The following is a 27,201-nucleotide window of genomic DNA, read 5'->3' as shown; positions in this document are numbered from 1 at the left end:
TATTAGCCTGTCCATTAATCCCTTTCTTGCTTTAACTGCTACGGTAGCATTAATCTCTCTGTAAATTATCTCGACTACGAAAGTGTTGATACTATAAGAAAAATAAACAGTTCAGAATATGAGTCCATAAGCACAGTATTTTGGACTGTTTAGTTGATGGTGTATCTTGTCTCCAAGAGTGGTTATCTGATGGCAATGGACTGGGACATCATAGTTCTGGTGATTCCGGGTTTCAGGGATTAGGTGTGTTCAAGATTCAGAGCAGCAGGCAAAGATTAAATAGTGAAATTTTGGGGATGGAATTCTGGAATTTTCCTTTCTTATTTTTGAGGATCAGACATTATTTGGAACCTTACCTCAGGAAATTAAATTTTTGCGGTATCGTTTCTAATAGGATGGATGGTACAGACTGAATAAAAGGAGTAGGCATTTGACAGGAGATGACATTTCCTTGCTTATCCCTTATTTAAACCACTGTTAGAGTTTTTAATCTGCATCAGTTAGTGAGTACTAGAGTGCTTCATATTTTGGGAAACGGGGTGAAATGGCCTGATGTGCCTTACAACATCAGAAGTCTCCTATAGATTATGAAGAGGCAATGAAAGTTTTGGGGCCACCTGATCTATACTGGTTTGCCCTTCTTGCTCAAAATGAAAGCTATTGCTTTCTGCAGTAGGGAGCATAAGAAAAGTAGTTGTGAAACTAAACAAAAATGGTATCCAGAATTAAACAACTGCAAAGATTTTCGACAAACAGCACCTTTTCACTGTTGCTCAAATTAGAAATCATTGTGAGATTGGGACTAAATACATAAAGTATGCAACAATTCAAGTTTGGAAGAACAGAGTAGACATCTTAAATAGTACTCCAAGAGCCCAAAGCAAAATGTGTTTAGACAGTCTAGAGCCAGTTTCTAGTGGCCATGATTACACAGACTAGTTAGGTAGCAAAATAAAATGTGTTCCATTCTTACCTCAACGGGTGTAGAAATTCAGTATTTTTTTTGAAGAGCTGAGCAATTATTAAAGTGCTTTCAAAACAGTTATTTTTGTGTTGCAATATATAAAATATAGCTGTGTTTTATCCAGCTATAAAAACATATTCTACAAACTTCAAAAAAAAATTGTAGTCAACTTTGTTTTGCTCTTCCTTTTGCTACCTGATTATTTCTGTTCAGTTTAGTTTTTCACTTTCTAATCCTTTTCTACACTAACTTAAGCTATGAAAAATAAAAATCTTTACTTTTCTACTTGTTTGTTGCCTTGGTTTTCCCAGTTCGTATTACTCAGTCCCACACTACGGAGTCCATGTCTTTTAGCTACAAACGTTCTTCCACCTCTGTCACCCTTGCCACTAAGCCCTCTTATTCTCATCTCCGTGATTCTGATTCTGAGTCTGACTCAGACGAAGACACAGAGTCCTTTGTACGCACGCAATCTGATCCTGGCTCTGAGCCTGAACTTGAACCTGATTCCACAGGTGACGTACTGCATGTGACTTGAGCACCATTTGCTTTTTTAAAAACTCAATTATTATTAGAGTTTGTCTAACAGTCTTCATAAACACAAAGGTTGAGATGCCAAAATGTTGTTTGAAGCAGAGTATAACAGCATGCAGGAGGACACAGAAGAAAGGAAAGAAAAATTAACCTTTATATAAGCTATATCTCAATCTTTTTTGCTGGCATTGACGTACTTGTATGAACTTCATTTTAATCAATACATTCATCCAAAAGAGCCAGTGAAAGTGTGAATTAAATTAAATTAATTACATTAAATTAATTTAATTAAATTCTTGGCATGGCTGATCACCCTCACCTCTTGTGTTTAATTATGTGGCTTTTATCTGCCTTACAATGCAGATTCTAGAATCAAGCATGTTTTATTTTGTTTAAACAAGTTAATATTAAAGCGATTCAATAATTTGACAAGTTTCAGTTTAAGAATTTTCTGGACTTGTCAAATTTTAATTATTTTATTTGAAGTTTTGGGTATTACTGTGACACTTTGAGTGCATTGAGTTTTGTAGTAATAAATGGTGAGCAAAAAGTTTCAAATGAGAATTGAAGACAAAATGGAATGTTCAAGTTTTGTTTCTAAATTTCTTCAGTTTAAGACAGACACACAAATTGATGCTCTTGTGAAGTATGAAGATGTGCTTCCTGTCTGGTAATTTTCAAGGCTTTTTGTCAATAACCTGGATTACAAATTGTGATAACTGGACATTGAAGTAAAAAGTGATTAGCTGACTTCCATTTTTATATTCCGAAAACTTACAAAATATTGTACTAGTTGTCAAAACTACCAGGGAACAAAGTACAGATACCACTCCATTTGGATGCACAGAATTTTTGATCAACTGTCAGTGTATTTTTCTTTAAATTGCATTTCCATTTTTTTAGAATCCAGATTGGAAGGTTGGCTTTCCTTGCCCATGAGAAACAACACAAAGAAATTCCTGTGGCGAAAACAGGTATATTTTTCCTTCCAAAGCAGTTCCCTTTTAGCGATTACCTGGATTAACAGTCATCAGCTTGATCAAGTGTGTTATTTGAAATTTATTTTTCGGTCGTTCTCTGTGGGTTCAGTGGGACAGTCAGTAATATGTATTTTATGGCTCACAGTCAAAGATAGTTAGCAGAATGGATGAATAATATAACTGCATATAGCTTTGGATGTTTTGATGAATGGCCTCACCTGCTAAATTTTACTTAGACAATTTGGCTGATTTGCAGACATCAAAAATATTAATATAAAAATAATAACCGAGGAAGAAAAATCTTTAGATATGTTTTTTAATGTAAATGAAGATCTTGGTCATTTTAGTTTGTAAAATTTCTGTAGCACAACTACTCGTCCTCAACATTGCTCCCTCAAGTCCAAAGCATATGGACTTGAATACATCCAGCCAACCATGACGAAATCTGGCTGGACCACATCAAGTGTTATCAGGCCTCAGTCTGCCCTGTCAAAGCTTCTCACTATTTCAAGATCATCCTGGAGAGCAAAAATAATCCCCAATTTTGTTTTTCCACTTACCAACCATCTCCTGTGCAAGTGGTCACACAGAGTAGTCATAAACAAAGTGCTTCATAAACAGAAAGTAAAAGTTGGGAATTTGGTGTGAGTGGAGCTGAAATTTAGTTTTACTGTTTGAGTTTATCTTAAAACTTTAGAAACTGTAAAAGAAACTGCAGGTTAGTCAACACTTAACAGAAACTGCCCATTAGTGGCAGTTAACAATCAAACAACTATAAGTGACTTGCCTGAATAGGTGCTAATTCCTGTGAGCAGGAGACTGAATGAGCCTTGCAACTTGGGTGTGGCTTGAAAAGGTGTACAAAAGAAAGTCTGCTGATGCACAAATAAAGTGTGAATGTTGGGAATTCGGTGCAAAGGGGGAAGGACATAGAACATACATACAAACATACGAATTAGGAGTGGGGATAGGCAGGAGGTGCCGCTTTTCGTCTTCAGTCCAATTGTGGTTTGCCTTACAGGTAAATATTTAATTTAATCTGTCTATAACTTAAACTAAATCAAATGCTTAGTTAAAAAAGTATCTTCTTCTTTGGCCTCCTTGTCTCGAGAGACAATGGGTAAGCGCCTGGAGGCGGACAGTGGTTTGTGGAGCAGCGCCTGGAGTGGCTATAAAGGCCAATTCTAGAGTGACAGACTCTTCCACAGTTGCTGCAGATAAAATTGGTTGTCGGGGCTGTTCAATAGTTGGCTCTCCCCTTGCGCTTCTGTCTTTTTTCCTGCCAACTGCTAAGTCTCTTCGACACGCCACACTTTAGCCCCGCCTTTATGGCTGACTGCCAGCTCTGGCAATCACTGGCAACTGACTCCCACGACTTGTGATCAATGTCACAGGACTTCATGTCGCGTTTGCAGACGTCTTCAAAGCGGAGACATGGACGGCCGGTGGGTCTGATATCAGTGACGAGCTTGTTGTACAATGCGTCCTTGGGGATCCTGCCATCTTCCATGCGGCTCACATGGCCAAGCCATCTCAAGCGCCGCTGGCTCAGTAGGGTGTATATGCTGGGGATGTTGGCCGCCTCGAGGACTTCTGTGTTGGAGATACGCTCCTGCCACCTGATGCCAAGTATTCTCCAGAGTCAGCGAAGATGGAATGAATTGAGACATCGCTCTTGGCTGGCATACGTTGTCCAAGCCTCGCTGCCATAGAGCAAGGTACTGAGGACACAGGCTTGATACACTCGGACTTTTGTGTTCTGTGTCCGTGCGCCACTTTCCCACACTGTCTTGGCCAGTCTGGACGCCTTTCCCATGCGCTTGTTGATTTCTGCATCGAGAGACAGGTTACTGGTGATAGTTGAGCCTAGGTAGGTGAACTCTTGAACCACTTCTGGAGCCTGGTCGCCGATATTGATGGATGGAGCATTTCTGACGTCCTGTCCCATGATGTTCGTTTTCTTGAGGCTGATGGTTAGGCCAAAATCGTTGCAGGCGGCCGCAATCCTGTCGATGAGTTTCCACAGGCACTCTTCTGCGTGCGATGTTAAAGCAGCATCGTCAGCAAAGAGGAGTTCCCTGATGAGGACCTTCCATACTTTGGTCTTTGCTCTTAGACGGGCAAGGTTGAACAACCTGCCATCTGATCTTGTGTGGAGGAAAATTCCTTTTTCTGAAGACTTGAACGCATGTGAGAGCAGCAGGGAGAAGAAGATCCCAAACAGTGTAGGTGCAAGAACACAACCCTGTTTCGTACCACTCAGTATAGGAAAGGGGTCTGATGAAGCGCTGCTATGCTGAATTGTGCCTTTCATATTGTCATGGAATGAGGTGATGATACTTAGTAGCTTTGGTGGACATCCGATCTTTGCTAGTAGTCTGAAGAGACCATGTCTCCTGACGAGGTCACAGGCTTTGGTTAGATCGATGAAAGCAACGTAGAGGGGCGTCTGTTGTTCGCGGCATTTCTCCTGTAGCTGACGAAGGGAGAACAGCATGTCAGTGGTGGACCTCTCTGCTTGAAAGCCACACTGTGCCTCAGGGTAAAAAAGTATAAACTAAGTTTATTACATATTTCAAAACTTTAATTAAATAAATGAATAACACAAGGTTAGATTGGGACATCAGTGCAGGCGGTATGCCACAACTGCAACATGTGGGAGTTTGTGGCAAGAATTGCGATCCTGCACAACCACATATGCATTAAGCGACTGCATCTCAAGGAATTTCAGCTCAGAGTTGGCCTCAAGTCTGAAGTGCAGACATTGCAGGACATCAGGGAGGGGCAGAGTTACCTGAACATTTTGATCCAGGGGGCAATCATACTACTTAGGTTAGGTACTGGTTAGTGGTCATGAGCAGGAGGGTCTGGCAGGTAAGGGGATCCCAGGTGCCGTGCTGGAGGAGTCTCAGCCCTTATCCAGCTAGTGCAAGGTTCTTACTGCCTGGACGGATAAGGGCAGAGTCTGCAGGGTAGATGAGTAAATTGACTGCGACACCATGGTACAGGAGGCTGTTCAAGTGGGGAAATGGAAGAGAATGTGGTAGTGGTCAGGGGTTAGATACTGCCAAGTTCCAAAGGTTTTGTTGCTTGCTGATGCCCGTGTTAAGGACATGTTCTCATGGCTGGAGAAGAACTTGGAGTGGGAGGGAGAGGATCCAGTTGCCGTAGTCCATGTAGAAACCAATAATGTAGATAGAATGAGGAATGAGATTCTGTTGAGGGAGGTTGAGGAGTTAGAGTACAAATTAATAAACCAAATCTAAAAGGATCTCTGGGATTCCTGAGCCATGTGGAAATTGGCATAGGGGCCAAACAGATCAGAGAGTTGAGTACATGGCTGAGTGGTATGGGAGACAGGGACACTCACACCAGTACTGGAGAATGAGGGAGCTGTTCTTTTGGGAGGGGCTCCACTTGAACTGGGCTGGGACTAGTGTCCTTACAAATTGAACTAGGGCTGTAAGTAGGGCTTTAAATTGAAAAAAAGGGATGCATGTACATTCAGGTGAGGGGAAATTAATAAATCTAAGGAGAAAGGGCAATGCCATAGAGCAATGTAGTGATTTGGCAGAGTGTGATAGGAAGGGACAAAGAGTTGAATGGTAATAGTGCATTTATATTTACAATTTCAGGACATCCCAAAGTACTTTACAGACAATGAAGCACTTTTTGAAGTGTAGTCACTGTTATGTAGGAAATGTGGCAGCCAATTTGTCCACAGCAAGCTCCCACAGACAGCAATGTGATGATGACCAGTAATCTGTTGATGGATAAAAATTGGCCAGTATACCAGGGATAGCTTCTCTGCTCTTCTTCAGAAGTAGTGTTATGGGATCTTTTACATTCACTTGAGAAGGAAGACAGGGCCTCGGTTTAACATTTCATCCAAAAGATGGCACCTCTAACAGTGCAGCAATCCCTCAGTACTGCACCAAAGTGTTAGCCTAGATTTTTGTGCTAAGGTCCTGGAGTGAACCTACTTGAACCCACAATCTTCTGACTCAAAGGCAAGACTGATGCCAACTGTCACCAACTAAAATATTAAAATTAAAGGTCAGTTATCTGACTGCACAAAGCATTTGTAACAAGATATACTAATTAATAGCTATTACAGAAACATGGGTGCATGGTGACAAAGGTCAGGAACTAAATATTCCAGGGTACTTTACATTGCAAAAGGGCAGACAAAATGGAAAAGAGGTTGGAAGTGGTGGTGTGGGGTGAGGGGCAGTGGTGGGAGGTGGTAGCTCTGATAAAAGGATGACATAAGGACAGTGGTGAGGAAGAATCTTTGGCTCAGAAAAACAGTAAGTAGAATTGGTATGAGTGGTCATAAGAAATAACAAGGGCTAGAAAACACTGGTTGGTGTAGTTTAAAGGCCCTCTAGCAGTAGCTGTACTGTTGGCCAGAGTATTAATCATGAACTAAGGAGGGCTTGTAATAAAGGCAATGCAATAATCATGGGGGACTTCAATCATCTTATGGACTGGACAAATCAAATTGGCAAAAGTAGTTTGGACGACGAGTTCATGGAATGAATTCAAGACAGTTTCCTCGAACAATACATCATGGAACCAACGTGATCTCGTCTTGTGTAATGAAACAGGGTTAATTAATAATTTCGTACTAAGGGATCCTCTGGGGAAGAGAGAGAATTTCTCATTGAGTTTGAGAGTTACGTACATAAGCCTGAAACTAGAATATTAAACCTAAATATGGTATTAGATAGGAGGAGTGGGTTGTCTGAGGTAGATTGGGAAATTAGATTAAAAGGTTATGACCAGATAAATAATCACAAAGATTTAAAGAAGTATTTCACAATTCTCAGCGTCTATACATGCCTTTGAGAAATAAAAACTCCATGGGTGACTGCAAAAGTTAAGAATAGTATTAGATTAAAAGAGGCTTATAATATTGTCAAGAAGAATAAAGAACCTGAGGATCGAGTGTGTTTTAGAAACCAGCAAAGGATGACCAAAAAATTGATAGGGGGAGAAAATAGGATGAGAGCTAACTAGCAAGAAATATAAAACCGATTGTAAGAGCTTCTACAAGTATGTAAAAAGAAAGTAACAAAAGCAAACGTGAGTCCCTGAGAGGCTGCAACAGGAGAAATTACAATGTGGAATAAGGAAATGGAAGAGATGTTAAATATTTTGTGTCTGTCTTCATAGTAGAGGTACAAATATATACCAGAAAATAGTGAAGAATTAAGGATCTAATGAGAATGAAGAACTTGAAGTTATTGATATCAGTAAGGAAAATTAAGTACTGGAGCAATTAATGGGACTTAAAGCCGACAAATCCCCTGGACCTGATGGCCTATATCCTAGGATTTGAATAGAAGTGACTGCAAGGAAGTGGATGCACTGGTCGTGATCTTCCAAAGTTCCCTAGATTCTAGAACAAGTCCCAGTAGATTGCAAGATATCAAATATAACACCTATTCAAGAAAGGAGGGAGGGAGAAAACTGGAAAATGAAGCCCAGTTGGCCTTATAGCAGTCATTGGGAAAATGCTGGACTCCATTATTAAGGAAGTGGTAACAGGGCACTTGGAAAATCACAATTTGATTAGGCAGAGTCAGCATGGTTTTATGAAAAGGAAATTGCATTTGACAAATCTTTTTTTTTGAGGACACAACTAGCAGGTTAGATAAAGGAACCAGTGAATGTTGTATGTTTGGATTTTTAAAAGACATTCGATAGGTGGCACATGAAAGGTTACACAAGATAAAGACTCATTTATTTGGGGATAATATTATGTGGATAGAGGATTGGTTAAAGGACAGAAAACAGATAGTAGGATAAACAGGTCATTTTCTAGTTGGCTGGCTGTTAATGGGCTGCCACAAAGATCAGTGCTGGGTCCTCAGCTATCTACAATCTATATTAATGACATGAAGGGACAGAGTGTAATGCACCAAGTTTGCTGACGTTACAAGGCTAGGTGGGAAAGTAAACTATGTGGAGGACACAGAGTCTGCAAAGGGATATAGACAGGTTAAGAGTGTGGGCAAGGAGGTGTCAGATGGAGCACAATATGGGGAAATATGAGGTTATTCAAGAATAGGAAAACTGGTGAGAAACTATTAAATGTTGTTCAGAGAGATTTGGGTGTCCTGGTACATGAAACGCACCAAGTTAACATGAAAGGTAAATGGTATGTTGGCCTTTATTACAAGGGGGTTGGAGTACAAGAGTAAGTAATTGTACAGGGCTTTGGCGAGGCCACACCTGGAGAACTGTACACAGTTTTGATCTCTGTGCCAAAGGAAGGATATACATACCTTAGAGGAGGTGCAGTGTTGTTTTATGAGGAGAGATGAAGCAAAATAGGCCTATACTGTCTGGAGTTTAGAGAAATAAAAGGTCATCGCATTGTAAGATGTAGGTTCAGGAGTCGCAGATTACCCAAAATAGGCAGTTGAGAACTCGTAATGTGATTTTTAAAGTAGTTTATTAAGAAGCAACATCTTAAATATAATGTATAGGTTAAATAGACAGAAAAGCATACGAACGTGACAGGTGAGAACAATTTACCAATCCCAGAGAGCCAACAGATAGATGAAGGTGAACATTGAGGGTCATGGCGGGGGTGGCAGAAAATTCCTCCAGGAAGGCCCGGCCCGATATTGGCAGCAGTGGCGAGGCCTCGTGGTGGCCCCCCTACCGCTTGGCAAGGGGAGCCAAATGTAAATATGTTAATTTATTAAAATAAATGAATTAAGTACTTACCCGCTCCTGCCATCCGTTCCACAGGGATATTGCTACTAGTGGTCAACACTCCTGCGCCTTCGGTTACCCGTTCGGAGATCCGATGCGGGACACTGGGGTGGGGGGGGGTTGGTGGGAAAGCAGCTAAATATTTCAGTACGGGATGGCGGGGGAGCGGGGTCAAACTCATCTGATTGCTGCAGGGGGTGGTGGGAAGGGGTGAAGTTAAAAGTTTATGAACTTTGGGGAGGGAAGGTTGAGTACACAAAGTAAGTATTTTGGGTGGGGGGAGAATTGGGGGGCTGGGAGAGGGGCTAAAAACATTTAATTTTTTAATAAATTTTATTTCAATATCTCTTAAAAAATTTAAATTGTAATGTAGGGCTCAAAGCCCTTTCAAAATGGCATCCACGCCGGTGCAGTCGCAATGAAAATCCAGTCCCTGATTTTGGAGGGCTGGTAGTTCATCCTATGTCAATTACTTGTTTGAACCCTTCTAACCAATGACAGGTACCCGAGGTGTCAGGGGTGGTCACCTCTCCCTTGTCCATCACTTTAGCTCGAGTTAACCTCTTTCAGTTTACCTCATACTGGGGCCATTTGTTAGCTTTCGCTAGACTCTTCTACAGATAAGAGGATACACAAGGCACTAGAAGACTCCCTGTATCAATTCAGGAGTGTCTGTAAAGTCTATTTTTGTAGCCTTTATCTCTGTCTTGGTCCCTGACTGCTCGGGATTGATTGTGTTTATCGCAGAGAGAGAGGAAACAGCTTTTCTGTGAGTGGCCTCATCTTGTGAAGAAAGGCCTCATACTGTGCCTATTTATTATATAAGAATTCTATAATATTGTGAGAAGTATCATTTATTAAAGGCCCCATATGTTACAGCATCAAAATATATAAGATACTGAGAGGACTTGACGGGCTAGAAGCTGAGAGCCTGTTTTCCCTGGCTGGAGAGTCTAGAACTAGGGATCATAGTCTCAGGGTAAGGGGTCGGCCATTTAGGACTGAGCTGGAGAAATTTCTTCGCTGAGCATTGTGAATCATTGGAATTCACAACCCCAGAGGGCTATGGATGCTCAGTCATTGAGTATATTCTAAATTCTGTTGAGCACTGCATCAAATTCTAAAGGGGGTGCAGGAGCAGAAGGACCTAAGTATATATGTGCATAAGTCATTGAAGGTGGCAGGACAAGTTGCAAGAGTGGTCAATAAAGCATACAGCGTCCTGGGCTTTATTAATAGGGGCATAGAGTACAAGAGCAAGGAAGTTACACTGAACTTGTACAAGACTTGTACTTGTTCAGCCTCAGCTGGAGTATTGCATCCAATTCTGGGTGCCGCACTTTAGCAAAGACGTGAGGGCATTGGAGAGAGTACAGAAAAGATTCTCGTGAATGGTTCCAGGAATGAGGAATTTCAGTTATGAAGATTGATTGGAGAAGTTAGGACTGTTTTCCTTGGAGAAGAGATAGCTGAGAGGTGATTTGATAGAAGTATTCAAAATCATGAAGGGTATCGACAGAGTAGATAGAGAGAAACTTCCCACTTGTGAAAGGATCAAGAATGAGAGGGCACAGATTTAAAGTATTTGGTAAGAGAAGCAAAAGTGACATGAGGAAAAACATTTTCACGCAGCGAGTGGTTAAGGCCTGGAATGCACTGCCTGAGAACGTGTGGAGGCAGGTTCAATTGAAGCATTCTAAAGGGAATTAGACAGTTATATGAAAAGGAAGAATGTGCAGGGTTATGGGTAGAAGGCAGGGGAATGGAACTGAGGGAATTGCTCTTTTGGAGAGCCGGTGCGGACGCGATGGGCCAAATGGCCGCCTTGTGCACTGTAACGATTCTGTGATATTCAAGGCTTTGTTAAATTCTTGGACTGTCAGGGAACCGAGGTATATGGGGATTGGGTAGGAAAGTGGAGCTGGGGTCAAGGATCAGCCATGATCTTACTGAATGGCAGAGCATGCTAGAGGAACCGTATGGCCTACTCCTGTTCCTACCTCTTGTGTTCTTAATCTGTTCTCCTTCCCCTCCATCCTCTCCTTAATGAAAGAGACTTATGGACTTCTTTGACATTAAGATTGAGACCATCCATTCAGCTGCCTTTGCAGCTTCCCTTCTTCACCTTGCCCACAGTCAAAACTTTCCTCCAGCACCCCCAGCCTCTACTTCCCTGGTTTGTAAGAATCTACATCTCTCTTTGTGCCATTAATGAGTCTACCTTGTTGGGAATGTTTCGTGCATTCAGATAAAGCATCTTTAATTTATCTTTTAAACATTTTTCCTTTATTTGATCTTAGTCACTGATGCACCGTTACTGTACAACGTTTTGTCGCTTCCTGTCATACTCTGCTTATCTTTAGCCAAATACTACACTGCTCTGTGGCTTTGACTTTTCTCAGATTAATAAATTTCTCCTCTCTTGAATGCCCCCCCCCCACCCCTTCCCTGCAACCTTTTTTTAGTTCCAGTTATACGATTCGCCAGGAGACTTGTCCCAGCCTGGTTTAAGTGGAGCCCGTCCCAATGGAACAGCGCTTTCTTTCCACAGTACTGGTGACAGGAGTCCATGAATGGCAACCCCTCATTCCCACACACACTTTGAGCCAAGCATTCAACTCCTGATCTATTTGACCCTATGCCAATTTCCACATGGCTCAATAATCCAGAGATTATTACCTTTGAGGTTCTGCATTTTAATTTCGACCTGAGCTCCTCTAACTCCATCAGCAGAACTTTTTTCCTTGTTCTACCTATGTCGTTGGTTCCTACATGGACCACGACAACTCGATCCTTCCATTCCATTCAATGTTCATTTCCAACTGCGAGGAGATGTCTTTATCCCAGGCACTAGGCGGGCAACGCAACCTTCAATACTCCTGGTCATGGCTGCAGAGAACAGTATCTATGCCCTTGACTATACTGTCCCCTATCACCACCACATTCCTTTTCACTCCCCCCACTTGAATGAACTCCTGTACCATGGCGCCATAGTTCATTTGCTCATCCTCCTTGCAGACCTTTCCCTCGTTGACACTGGCAGCAAACCTCGCCAAGGCTCCTCCAGTACTGTACCTGGGATATTGTTACCTGCCTGACTTATAGTCACACCCTCCTGTCCATGACTACTAACCAGACCTGTACCAGTTCCTAACCCAATAGGTATGATTGCCTCCTGGGTTGAAGTGTCAAGGTAAGTCTTCCCCCTCCCTGATGCCCCGCAATGACTGCACCTCAGACTCCAGCTCAACAACCCTGAGCTGAAGTTCCTCAAGATGCAGACACTTCAGACGTGGCTGTCTGCGATCATAATGCTCTCCACAAACTGCCATATGCTGCAGTTGTGGCACAGCACCTGCACTGCTATTTCATTCTAACCATAAATTGCTGGAAATACTCAGCAGGTCTAGCAGCATCTGTGGAGAGAGAAACAGACTTAACTGACTGCATATTTACTGGCCTCTGGGTAGCGGGAGCAGAGGCACAGAGGGCAGGCTGGTAAAATAGCAGGGAGCCACGTCGGGATGGCTTCCCGTTGCCGTCTCATTACCCGGGAAGTTTCCAAGCGGCAGCCTGCAAAGTGTCATAGAGTTATACAGCATAGAAACAGGCCCTTCGGCCCTACCGACCATCAAGCACTTATATTCTAATCGCATTTTCCAGCACTTGTCCCGTAGCCTTGTATGCTATGGTGTTTCAAGTGCTCATCTAAATACTTCTTAAATGTTGTGAGGGTTCCTGCCTCCATCAATCCTTCAGGCAGTGTGTTCCAGATTCCAACCACCTTCTGGGTGAAAATTGTTTTCCTCAAATCCCCTCTAAACCTCCCACCCCTTACCTTAAATCTATGCCCCCAGGTTATTGACACCTCCACTTAGGGTAGATAGGAAGAGAATTTTTCCCTATCTATGCCCCTCATAATTTTGTATACCTCAATCAGGTCACGCCTTAGCCTTCTCTGCTGTAAGGAAAACAACCCTAGCCTATCCAGTCTCTCTTCATAGCTGAAATGCTGCAGCCCAGGCAACATCCTGGTGAATCTCCTCTGCACCCTCTCCAGTGCAATCACATCCTTCCTATAGTGTGGTGACCAGAACTGTATACAGTACTCCAGCTGTGGCCTAACCAGCATTTTATGCAGCTTCATCATAACCTCCCTGTTCTTGTATTCTATGCCTCGGCTAATAAAGGCAAGTAACCCATATTCCTTCCTAACCACCTTATCTACCTGTGCTCTGCCTTCTGTGATCTATGAACAAGTACACCAAGGTCCCTCTGACCCTCTGTACTTCCTCGGGTCCTACCACCTATTTAATATTCCCTTGCCTTGTTAGTCCTCCCAAAATGCATCACCTCACACTTCTCAGGATTAAATTCCATTTGCCAATGCTCTGCTCATCTTACCAGCCCATCTATAGCGTCCTGTAATCTAAGGATTTCCTCCCCACTATTTGTGACACCACTAATTTTTGTGTCATCTGCGAATTTACTGATCATACGTCCTATATTCACATCTAATGGTGGATTGGCTTCCCGTTCCATAGTGGTGAGCAGCTTATTTGCATAATTAAAAGCCCTATGAAGGGCCATTTTACGAGGCTGTTGGCATTTTTTCGACAGCGGAGTGCTTCCCCATCTTCCACTATATCGAGAAGCTGCCAGCTTTGTGGAGGCGGGCTGCCGCTGTCAGAGCCAAAGGGATGAGAGTGTCACTGGCAAGGTCAGTATGTGTTGCCCATCCCTACCTGTCCTTGAGAAGGTGCTGGTGAGCCATCTTCTTGAACCCCTGCAGTCCATGTGGTGTAGGTACTGGAGGCGGTGGCGCGGTGGTATTGTCACTGAACCGGTAACCCAAAGACCCAAGATATTGCTCTGGGACATGGGCTTGAATCCCATCATGGCAAAAAGTGGAATTTGAATCCAATTAATAAATCTGGAATTAAAAGCTTGTCTAATATGGCCATGAGATCACTGTCGATTGACTCTTACATGCCCTCTGAACTGGCCTAGCAAGCCACTCAGTTGTATCAAACTGCTACAAAGTCTATAAGGAATGAAACCGGACGGACCACCCAGCATCGACCTAGGCACCGGAGATGACAATGGCAAACCCAGCCCTGTTGACCCTGCAAAGTCCTCCTTACTAACATTTGGGCGATTGTGCGAAAGTTGAGAGAGCTGTCCCACAAACTAGGCAAACAGCAGCCTGACATAGTCATACTCATGGAATCATACCTTGCAGACAATGTCCCTGACATGACCATCATCATCCCCGGGTATGTCCTGTCCCACAGTGACGCTCAGTTTGGGTTCCGCCATGAGCATTCAGCTCCTGACCTCGTTACTGCCTTGGTCCAAACATGGACAAAAGTGCTGAACTCAAGAGGTGAGGTGAGAGTGACTGCCCTTGACATCAAGGCAGCATTTGACCGAGTATGGCATCAAGGAGCCCTAGCAAAACTGGAGTCAGTGAGAATTGGGGGAAAACTCTCCAATGGTTGAAGTCATACCTAGTGCAAAGGAAGATGGTTGTGGTTGTTGTAGATCCATCATCTCAGCTCCAGGAGTTCCTCAGGGTACTGTCCTGGGCCCAACCATCTTCAGCTGTTTCATCAATGACCTTCCTTCAATCATAAGGTCAGAAGTGAGGATGCTCGCTGATGATTGCACAATGTTCATCACCATTCGCGACTCCTCAGATAATGAAGCAGTCTGTGTAGAAGTGCAGCAAGACCTGAACAATATCCAGGCTTCGGCTGATAAGTGGCAAGTAACATTCACACCACACAAGTGCCAGGCAATGACTATCTCAAACGAGAGAATCTAACCATCTCCCTTTGATGTTCAGTGGCATTACCATTGCTGAATCCCCCACTATCAACATCCTGGGGCTACCATTGACCAGAAACTGAACTGGAGTAGCCATATAAATACCATGGCTTAAAGAGCAGATCAGAGACTCAGAATCCTGCGGCGAGTAACTCACACCCTGACTCCCCAAAACCTGTGCACCATCTCGAATGCACCGATGATAGTGCTGTTGAACGTCAGGAAGAGATCGTCATTGCCTGGCAATTGTATGACACGCATGTTACTTGCCACTTAGCGCAAGCGTGAATGTTGTCCAGGTCTTGCTGCATGCAGGCACAGGCTGCTTCAGCATCTGAGGGGTCACAAATGTTACTGAACACTGCACAATCATCAGCGAATATCCCCACTTCTGACCTTATGATGGAGATATGGTCTAGTTTAGTTTAGAGATACAGCACTGAAACAGGCCCTTCGGCCCACTGAGTCTGTGCCGACCATCAACCACCCATTTACACTAATCCTCCACTAATTCTATATTCCTACCACATCCCCACCTGTTCCTATATTTCCCTACCACCTACCTATACTAGTGGCAATTTATAATGGCCAATTTACCTATCAACCAGCAAGTCTTTGGCATGTGGGAGGAAACCAGAGCACCCGGAGGAAACCCAAGCAGACACAGGGAGAACTTGCAAACTCCACACAGACAGTACCCAGAATTGAACCCGGGTCGCTGGAGCTGTGAGGCTGCGGTGCTAACCACTGCGCCACTGTGCTGCCCTACTGCGCCACTGTGATCATTGATGAAGCAGCTGAAGATGGTCTGGTCTAGGACACTACCTGAGGAACTCCTGCAGCGATGTCCTGGGGCTGTGATGATCAGCCATCAACAACTGCAACCATCTTCCTTTGTGCTAGTTATGACTCAAACCAGAGGAGAGTTTTCCCCTGATTCCTAATGACTTCAATTTTGCTAGGGCTCTTTGATGCCACACTAAGTTAAATGCTACCTTGATGTCAAGGGCAGTCACTCTCGCCTCACCTCTTGAATTCAGCTGTTCTGTCCATGTGTGGAGCAAGGCTGTAATGCAGTCTGGATCTGAGTGGCCTTGGCGGAACCCAAACTGAGCATTGGTGAGCAGGTTATTGCTGTGTAAGTGCCACTTGATATCGCTGACACCTTCCATCACTTTGCTGTTGATTGAGCGTAGACTGATGGGGCGGTGATTGTTCTGGATTTGTTCTGCTTTTGTGTACATACCTGGGCAATTTTCCACATTGCAGGGTAGATGCCAGTGTTGTAGCTGTCCTGGAACAACGTGCTCGGGGGTGCAGCATTTTCTTGACCATGTCTTCAGTTCTCCAGCCAGGATGTTGTCAGGACCCATAGCTTTTGCTATAACCAGTACCATCAGCTGTTTCTTGATATCAAATGGAGTGAATCAATTTGCCTGAAGACTGGCATCTGTGACACTGGGGACTTCAGGAGGAAGCCGAGATGGATCATTCACTCGGCACTTCTGGCTGATGATGCTGTAGGGTGTACCTTTATCGTTTCCCGTTCCTAGGTTGATGTCAGGTGGCCCGTCTGGTTTTATTCTTTATTTGACTTTTTTGTAGCGGCTTAATACAACTGAGTGGGCTTGCTTGGCCATTTCAGAGAGAAATTAAGAGTCAACCACATTTTTATGTGTCTGGTGTCACAGGACAGCAGGCTTCCTTCCCTAAAGGACATTAGTGAACTAGATGGGTTTTTATGGCAATCGTTACTCGTGTCTCTGGAGCATTAGTCCGGGCCTCTGGATTACTTGTCTAGTAACATTACCTCTATGCTACCATTCCCCCTCTATATATAGCCTTGTTTTATTTATTTAATTAATTAGTCTATATTTATTAAACTTTAGCTGTAGTTTTTAGCCTTTGAACTAACAGCTTGATCAAGTTTAAGTTATAGGTAGATTAAATATTTACCTGTAGCACAAACCACTACAAGTAATGGAGGCAAAAGGCAGCACCTCGCTCCCTCTCTGCACGAATTCCCAACTTTTACACTGCAGAACATTTTGTTTGCAATCACTTTGTACATCAGATACCATGTACTTTTATACACCTTTTCGAGCCATACCGAAGTTACATGCGCTGACTCAGCTTCCTGCTTACAGTAATTAGCACCTATTTAGGCAATCACCTACAGCTGATTGACTGGTAATTGCCATTGATGTGCAGTTTCTGTTAACTAATTTGCAGTTTCTTTTACAGTTTTTAAACGTTGATGTTAAATTCAGAAGGTTAAGCTAAGTTCCAGTTTGACGCTGCTCACCCACTACTGCTTACCAGAGAGTTCCACCTGCACCAAATTCCTAACTTTTACACACTCTTTGCAATGCTGATCAGTTTCTCTTCTGTCTATCCCCAATCTCCACCCCTCTTGTCCATAAATCCTATTCCTGGTCAGTTAACCCATTCCATCTAACCTAATTTCCACTCGAACTTCCTTCTTAGCCCCATACCAGCCAACATTGTAAATGTTTCCCTCTCTTCGGGTACGGATTCTCTCCCTTTCAGAACAGCTGTCATCACACCATCCTCAGATAACCCACCCTAGACACTGTCTTTTTTGCAAACTGCAATCCTATTTCCAACCTTCCTTTCACTTCAAAGCTCTTGAATGTGTTGTCACCTCTCAAATCTTGGCCCATCTTTCCTGCATTCCCAGGCTTGAATCTTTTGAATTTCAGGCCCTACTGCCCTGAAACAGCACTACTCAAGGCCACAAGTGGCATCATCTATGACAGTGGCATTTTCCCTCCTCGTTCTCTGCTTTTTATAGCCTTTGACACAGTCAACCACACCATCCTCCTCCAGTGCCTTTCCGACATTGTGCAACTCAGTGGGATTGCCCGTGCTTAGTTCCACTTTTATCTGATTGTAACCAAAGCATTTTCAGAACCGTCTTCTCTTTCCATCCCCACACCATTGCTTCTAGATTCCCTGAAGAATCTAGCCTTGGCTCCTTTCCCTTCCTGATTTACATGCTGCCCCTTGGGCACATCATCTGAAGACATGGAGTCAGCTTCCACATGATTGCTAAAACCTTTCTTGATTCCTCCAACCGCTTCTGTGCTGTTAGACAGCTTATCTGATGTCCAGTCTTGGAGGAGCTGCAATTTCTTCCAGTTAAACATAGGCAAGATAAAGTTGTTGTCTCTGACTCCCACTGAAAAACACCATATCCTTGCTATTAATTTCATTTCCCCTTTCCTACCCATTGTCTAAGGTTGATTCAAACTGTTTGCAAACTCTACATCCTGTTTGATGTTGCTGAGCTTCCGATGTCATATACTTTCAATGGCAAAGAATTCCACCTCCACAACATCCCCCCTCTCTAACTGTGCATTAGCCGATCTGCTGTTGAAACTCTTCGCCTTGCCATTGTCAGCTCTGCTTGCTGCCCTCCCATCTTTCTCACTCTGTAAACTTCCAGCTCATCCTAAATTCTGCAGCCAATATTCTAGCCTGTATAGAGTCCTGTTCAGCTGTTGCGACTATCCTTGCTAATCTACGTTGACCTCTAGACCCCCAACATCTTGAATTTAAAATTCTCATTCTCATTTCTAACTCCCTTCATGGCCTTTCCCATACCTATCTCTGTAATCTCCAGCACTACTAGAACTCTCCCAACTAGAAATCTGTGTTCCTCTGACTCTGGTCTCGTATATCCTTTCTCCACCAAAAGGCTGTGAATACTTAGTGAATTGAGATTGATAGATTGTTGTTTGGTAAGGGTAGCAAGGAATATGGAGCAATGGTGGAGAAATGGAGTTGACATAGATATCAGCCATGATCTAATCGAACAGGTGAACAGGCTCAAGGGGTTGAATGGCCTACTGTTCATATGCATCCCCCCTCTATTCGCTCCGCTGTTGGTGGCCGTGCCTTCAGATGTTTCAGCTGTACGCTGTGTAATTCTGTCCCTCAATCCGTCTACCTCTCCCCTCCTTAAAACGCATTTCTTTGGCCAAGCCACCATCTTAATGTGGCATCCATTTTTGTCTGTTTATGCCTCTTTGAAGCTCTTTGTGATGCTTTTCTGTTAAAGGTGCTTTATAAATGCAAGCTGCTGTTGTGTGATATAACTGATGATGTGATAAGTCCTATTCGAGGGACGGTACAGAAATATTTTGGTTTAGTATCTGAGTTTAAAAAAGTCAATTTACAAAGTTTAACTAAACAGTTCAAGATATATTTGTATTAGTTTAGTTTGCTCTGAAGCAAGTATAATTTTTCTTCTGTTTTACAGTATGTAGTTGTGAGCAGTAAGAAGATTCTATTTTATGACAGTGAGCAGGACAAAGAATTGTCTAATCCTTCTATGGTGTTGGATATAGAGTAAGTAGCTACATTTACTCACATAATAGTATTAAGGGAGCAGACGATGCAGTAAGCTATAAGTCCTGCAGGTGAAGGGAGTTTGGGTTATCCAAACCCATCTGTGATTTGGCACTGAATTGTAAGTCTTGCCTGTAACAGGCATGCCAGGTATGTGCTACAACACTGGCATCTACCTGACAAAGTCGAAAATTGCCTAAGTATGTCCTGTCCAGAAAAAAACAAAGCAAATGCAATCCAGCCAATTACTGCTGCATCAGTCTTCTCTTATCAGGAAAGTGATGGAAGGTATATTCGACACTGTTGTCAAGCTGCACTTACTCAGCAATAACCCGCTTACCGAAGCTCAGTTTAGTTCCGCCTGGGTCACTCAGCTCCAGACCTCATTACAGGCTTGGTCCAATCATGGACAAAAGAGCTGAATCTGAGGCAAGGTGAGAGTGACTGCCCTTAACATCAAGGCAGCGTTAGACTGGCATCAATGGGAATCAGTGAAAATGCTCCTGGCTGGCGTCATACCTAGCACAGAGGAAAATAGTTGTGGTTGTCTGAGACCAAGCATCCCAGCCCAAAACATTGCTGCAAGAGTTCCTCAGGGCAGTGTCCTAGGCCCAACCACCTTCCCTCCTTCAAGTGAGGATGTTCTCTGATGATTGCACAGCGTTTATTTCCATTTGCGACTCCACAGATACTGAAGCAGTCTGCACCCGCATTTGTAAAAGACGTGGACAACATTCAGGTTTGGGTTGATAATTGGCGAGTAACATGCGCACCACACAAGTGACAGGCAATGACCATCTCCAACAAAAGAGCCTAACCACTTCCCCTTGATGTTCAACAGCATTACCATTGTCAATTCCCCACCATCAACATCCTGGGGTCACTATTTACCGGAAGCTTAATTGGACCAGCTGTATAAATACTGGCTACGAGAGTGGGTCAGTTGCTAAGTGTTCTGTGGCGAGTGACTCATCTCCTGACTCCCCAAAGCCTGTCCACCATCTACAAGGCACAAGTCAGGAATGTAATGGAATACTCCTCACTTACCTGGATGCGTGCAGCTTCAGCAACATTCAAGGAACTTGGCCCTATCCAGGATAAAGCAGCCTACTTGATTGGCACCCCATCTACCACTTTAAATATTCACTCCTCTCACCACCGGTGCACCATGGTAGCAGTGTGTCATCTACAAGATGCACTGTAACAACTCACCAAGGTTCCTTCAACAGGTTCAAACCCGCGACCTCTACCACCTAGAAGGACATGGGCAGCAGTGCATGGGAACGCCACCACCTGCAAGTTTCCCTCTAAGTCGCACTCCATCCTGACTTGGAAATATATTGCAGTTCCTTCATCATCGCTGGATCAAAATCCTGGATCTTTCTCCCTAACAGCACTCTCGTCACCACATGGACTGCAGTAGTTGAAGAAGGTGGCTCACCATCACCTTCTCGAGGACAGTTAGGGATGGGCAATGAATGCTGGCCTTGCAATGCCACATCCCATGAAATTAAAAAAACAAGTGCTAATATTAAGTGTACTCTTCTGAGGTGTGTACTCCCTACACCATTAGTGTTTCCATATCCCATATCATTTATCTTTGTAACTGAGTTTACCATTTAACACAGATAGAGCTTTTTCTGTGTTTTGCTATATATAAATGACTTGGATCTTGGAATACAGAGTAGAATTACAAAATTTGTCAATGATGCTAAACTTGGAGGAGTGGCGAACAGTGAGGATGATACGAACCGCCTGCAACAGGACATAGATAGGATTGCAGAATGGACAGAGGCGGCAGATGGAATTCAATACAGGAAAAACTAGGGTTATTCACCTTAGAACAAAGGAGATTGAGGGGAGCTTTAATAGAAATGTACAAGATTATGACAGGCTTGATAAGTTAAACAAGGAAAAACTGTTCCCATTAACAAATAGTACAAAGACTAGGGGACAGAGATTGAAGGTGTTGGGCAAGAGGTGCCAGGGGAATATGAGGAAGAACCTTTTTGTACAGTGAGTGGGAATAACTGCGCTCAAACGTGGTGGAAACAGAGACAATTGATGACTTTACAAGGAAATTGGATGGCCACGTGAAGGAAATAGACTTGCAGGGCTATGGGGATTGAGTGGGAAAGTGGGACTGACTAGATTGCTCTGCGGGGACCTGGCATGGACATGATGGGCTGAATGGCCTCCTTCAATGCCATAAATAACACTATGACTGGTCTGCATCACACCTGGAGTATCTGATGCTGACAATTAGTGCCAAAGATGGAAATGCTTTCCAGTCCTGTGCTTTGGCCTCCTTCACCTTAGTTATTTCTTGCATTGGCCTCTTTCTCAAGTACAGAGGCAGTTGATACAAAGCCTCTATCATGCATAAAAAAATCATGCTGTCTTTCGTGGTCTCTGAAAATCATTTATTAGTTTCCTCCTTCAATAACAAATTAAAATGATTTTGAACATTCAAAGCAGAATACGCTTTGGATATGTTACGAAAGTGCATCCATTTAAAAAAAATTTTTGAGGACTTGTGTATAAAACTGAAAAGATTCCATGGATGTGTTTTTTTTTTTACTGAGTTCCCTGAAAGGACACTTCAGATGTTGTTTGAAAACAACCTTTTCTGGAAATCATATGCTTTAAGCTCAATAAACAACAGAAACCTTGATGACTTGGGGAAGATGTTTACAGAGAAGCCACATGTCAAGGTATATGGAGGTTAGGAGGTTGACTTTCTGTTTGTGGTTTTGGTTCAGTTGGAGATCAACATGCCAAGGAAAAGCCACCCAGCTCACCTCTTTCTCTACCTCTTTGAAGAAACCCTGAGAAGATCCAATGTGGGAAAGCTAAAATCCCTGGTGCTGCATCTCTCTTGAGAAGCTGGAAAAACCTGCCAGATTAATTCTCAACGCTGCCTGAAAATAGATCCCAGTGACCCGCCACCATGTACCCAGATGTCAGACCAAAAGGGACTTCCTTCCATATCTTCTCTTTTTTTTTTCTTCAAGAATTAGCAAGTATTTGGTAAAAGTATTCTGTTTTTGTCTTTTTTTTTGTAACAGACCTCTGCAGAGAGAATTTCTGTATTTTTTTCTGTGTGTGGGGGAAAGGTGGGATTTAAAAAGGGAACTTTCATATTTCAATCTGTTTGTTAATGCTTTGCTTCGTTACTGCGTAATTTTGTTTATTAAATAAACCTAGTTGGTGTATTTTATTCTGGGGTAAAGACTAGAATGTATGATTGACCGCATCAGTAACTGGGTACACGTTTAAATATATGTTGTGACCTGTGGAGAAGTGGAACTAGAAAAGACAGTGCACTCCTCCCACCTTTGTCGTAACAGGTGGCATGACAATATCTCATGGAAGTGTTACATATTAATCTAATTGTACTTCTGAGAACCCTGTATAATTCATCCATTGGTTTTCGATGGGCCTTCAAGTTATACTTGGATGTCGCATATTATGTAAATGGAGCAATAACAGAATTGTTGCTCTCTATAGCTGATGTGATCTGACTTCTCCAATGTTTCATCTGATAAGTTTGCTGTCCCATTCACTTTCAATCACAGTTCACTCTCACATGTAGAAGACATTCTCAAATGCCTGCCAAAACCTTCAACAGTTTGTAAAGTCTCTGATCTACAGTTTCAGTTAACCTTGGAACCTTTCATTGCTTTGTATTCCATGTCCTATTTTGTGAACAGGATTGCATAAAACAACTGAAGGTTCAAAAAAATGCACTTTATTTTCATCAGGTACCGTACAATTTTGGTGATGAATATTTGAGACTGGTATGTTCAGATGTTGTAGTGCCTAATTTTACCTTGAGCAAGGATAAATGCTGCTATGATGAAGTTCACAGCTAAATCTCTTCGGTATGAATGACCAAGTAGTTACAAGTTGTCAATCTTAGCAGGAGCATCAAAAAGTATTTAAATGAACAACTACTTTCAAAATAACTGGAAAAAACAATAAGGTTTATCTTCTCTCTTAAAAACATTCTGTATTTTTCCCATAGTATAAAAGTGTACCTGCATAGAGGGATCAATTATGTGTTCATGTTCTAGTAGCTCATTATCAATTCAGCCATATCTGCTTAACCTCTGTAATATCCTATGGTTAGATGCAGTGATGGAAGCTTAGTGAGTGTATCTCAGCTTTTCCACAGATTTGCTGTCATGTGAAGTCATTATAGGACAAAAGCGGTGATTTTTTTTGAGATTTTATTTTTGAAAAAAGCGTAGGGTGTGCTGGTCTGATACAGCAGTGTGTGGCTTTCACTTTTTCTTGAATTTTTAAGTGGGTAAGTTTTAAAGTTAACTTTGGAAATGGCTAGTGCTAGAATTATATCAGTATGTCTGAGATTTTACATTTTATCATTTTGATATTGCTGCTTTCTCATAGCAAACTTTTCCACGTACGACCAGTTACACAGGGTGATGTATATAGAGCGGATGCCAAAGAGATACCTAGAATATTTCAGGTAAGTGGGACTTTATAACCTCTGTCTTTAAAACACAATGAAGAGCTATTGTTCATATATAATGAAACAACAGTTTAAGTTTTAAAACCGACTGGCATTAAAATGTCTCTTGTATGCTTTATAGATCCTTTATGCTAATGAGGGAGAGAGTAGAAAGGAGCAAGAGTTTCCTGTGGAACCTCCTGCTCTGGGAGAGAAGTCGAGCTACATTCCTCACAAAGGTCATGAATTTATCCCAACGCTGTACCATTTCCCAACCAACTGCGAAGCCTGTCCAAAGCCACTGTGGCACATGTTCAAGCCCCCACCAGCTCTGGAGTGTCGTCGTTGCCATATCAAATGCCACAAAGATCACATGGATAAAAAAGAGGACCTTATAGCACCGTGTAAAGGCAGGTATCAGGACATGTCCACATTTCATATTATACAGAATGTATGCAAAGTAAGATGTATTTTCAGCCTGCTTACAATTTGAAACTTAAAGATATATCTGTAATAAAGTTCAGCAAAAATTGCAGATTGCAATTAATTTAAAGTATTTGGATTTTTGTAATCATGCGGTATTTTCCTTCAATATGTGTTTGTAATTAGATTTGTTTCTAATTGCATTTCTTTGCCATAAATGTATTAAGTATTAAAATTTGGGGATTCTCTTCCACAGTCTTGGTCATCACAAAAGGCAACTCTTGTGGCAGACACACTTTCTGTGTACCAAACATAACTTTTGAGTGTAGTGAATGGATATAACAATCTACCTTTTTACCTCTGGTTTACATTAAAAATAGTACAGTTCACTCACAAGTGTGCTTCTAATCTCTGTTTAAAAAACATCAGACTAATGAACCCAGTAACTTAAGCTTAAACTAATACTTTGCGGTCAGATACAAAATTGTACAGAAGCAGAAATCAGGAAAAATAGCACAGCACTTAACTCTCTCTCATACTTCAAGTTTTTTTAAAAGACTAAAATAAAAGTGTTACAAACTTCCAGAACCCCTTTCAACTTATAACTGTGTCTTATAAATTGCTGGACACTTCTTGCTACATCTACCTGGCATGACTTAGACATGCAGTTCTCCCAAATGAACTTGAATAACAAAAATATGAAGGCTGCTGCATGGATGTATCTTTCACCTCTGAATTAAAGAGTCTTTTCCATTCTAAGAACGTTTCTTCGAAGCTCCAGATCTTTTTTCAACAGGCAGATAAACTAACTTTTGCATAATGACATCTTTAGGTATTTAAATATAGAATTGTGTTTTTCCAGGTATTTGAATGTGAACTGTTTCCCCTTCCTTTATTCTGCTTAATTACCAGATCTGTTTCTCTGATTTGTTTTCCCATAAACAGCCTGACTGGCATTCTAAATGAATTAGTTGTTTTTAAAAAGATAGTTGGCACTGATAGATTGCAGATGTAAGATGATGAGTACAAGTAATTGAGAGCCTGGTAAAGACTGGCTAACTGCTATCCCTCCCGAATCCATCACTATGCACATCCTCATAGTAATAGCTAACTAGATACAATAGAATAGTTGCCGACACTCGCAAATTTATCGCGAGAGATGCAATTTTGAAGTGAAATTAAGCCGATCTCGTGAGAAGTCTCTAAAGTCTGTGGATTTTTCAGAAATGTGTTTATTTTGGGTAAGATTGAAGTGAGCATGATCTTTCCTCCACTGTGCAGTTGCATGAGCAGCAGCTGCCACCTCACGGTGCTAAAAGATCAGAGGTGAAGCGGTCAAAATGGGACGATTTCATTGGTGGTAAAGCCTGCAGTCAAAGTGCATCAGCTTTGCTCTTGGGACTTCCCTCTAGGCCTCTTTCTGTCTTAAAAATCTCCTCAAAACCTATTTCTTCAGCCAAGTTTTCCACCCCATTCCTTTACGTGGTGCTTATTTTCCAATTACCATCTGAGGCTTATTTGTCTACCTTAAAGGTGCGATACAAATTTAGGTTGTTGCTGTTGTCCACTCCAGGTTAAACCAGAAGGAAAAGTTTTACACAGTCTACTCATTTATTAGGGACTGAATACAATCAAAACCAGACTTCACTAGATTTTCCACCATGGTTAAAGACTCCCACCATGTATGTAACTTAGACCTGTTGAAACAGTGTTTGAAACAGTGTTTAAAACATGCACGGTCACAACATCAATCTTCCATTAGTAAGAATCCCATGTGGTGCTTTGTGGAACCACATAGGTCAGGAGGCTCCCATGTTCATTCATTGTTCTGTGCTAAACCAGTCTCATCTGAGCTAGTGAACAGGATTTTTAAAAATCAGTTAAAGGTGTTGCCCCTCAGCTTGAAATTATTGGGGAGATCTTCTACACTGACATTGAGTATGCACCATAATAGAGCAGCTGAGCCTCATTAAACCTTCAAGACAGGTGCACATGAAGTTTGTAGCACCAAAACAGGCTATTCAGACCAACTGGTCTATTGCCAGCATTTATGCTCTACACAAGCCTCCTGCCACCTTATTCATCGAACCCGATCAGCATATCTTTGAAAAACACAAACTCAGCCATAAAGACCCATCCGTGGCTCATTCAAGAAGTTAAGGATCGTATTAGATTTTTAAAAAAGGCTTACAATGTTGCAGAAAAAGAGTAGCAAGCTTGAGGATTGGGAGCTTTTTAGAAACCAGCAAAGGACCACCAAAAGGTTGATGATAAAAGAATAAATAGAATAAACTAACCAGAAATATAAAAACAGATTTTAAAAGCTTTTATAGTTATGTCAAAAGGAAGAGAGTAGCCAAAGTAAACATTGGTCCCTTAGAAGCAGAGACAGGAGAAATTATCATGAGGAATGAAGAAATGGCAGAGGCATTGAACAAATATTTTGTGCCTGTCTTCACTGTAGAAGACACAGGTTCCATACCAGAAATGGACAGTAATCCAGGGGCTAAAAAGAATGAGGAAATTAAGGAAATACATATCAGCATAGAAAAAGTTTTGGAGAAACCCAAGGGACTAAAATCTGACAAATCTCCAGGACCTGATGGCCTACACCCTAGAGTTTGAAAAGAAATAGCTGCAGATATAGTGGATGCGCTAGCTATGATTTTCTAAAATTCCTTAGATTTGAGAATGGTCCCATCTGATTGGAAGTTGGTAAATGTTACGTCGTTTTTCAAGAAAGGAGGGAGAGAGAAAACAGGGAACTAACTATAGGCCAGTTAGCTTAACATCAGTTGTTGGGAAAATGCTGGAATCTATTGTTAAGGAAGTCTTAACAATGCACTGAGAAAAGCACAGTATGATTAGAAAAATGATTAGAACAGATCAACATG

At 42.2% G+C, this 27,201-nt stretch overlaps 1 protein-coding gene across 4 annotated transcripts in view; it reads left to right on the top strand.

Annotated features, from left to right (window-relative positions):
• The window catches only part of rock2a (rho-associated, coiled-coil containing protein kinase 2a), a 332,194-nt gene that overhangs the window by 284,028 nt on the left and 20,965 nt on the right, over positions 1–27,201 (top strand). For all 4 annotated transcript variants that reach the window (XM_068022672.1, XM_068022681.1, XM_068022689.1 and 1 more), the window contains 4 exons: positions 2,402–2,472; positions 19,322–19,410; positions 23,824–23,902; positions 24,027–24,294. In XM_068022672.1, the coding sequence (XP_067878773.1) occupies positions 2,402–2,472; positions 19,322–19,410; positions 23,824–23,902; positions 24,027–24,294 (507 nt within the window). The remainder of the gene's footprint in view (positions 1–2,401; positions 2,473–19,321; positions 19,411–23,823; positions 23,903–24,026; positions 24,295–27,201) is intronic.

Source organism: Heterodontus francisci, chromosome 3 (genome assembly GCF_036365525.1).
Source record: "Heterodontus francisci isolate sHetFra1 chromosome 3, sHetFra1.hap1, whole genome shotgun sequence".
In the NCBI taxonomy this organism is placed as follows: Eukaryota; Metazoa; Chordata; class Chondrichthyes; order Heterodontiformes; family Heterodontidae; genus Heterodontus; species Heterodontus francisci.
This window is presented reverse-complemented; position numbering and strand designations above follow the sequence as displayed.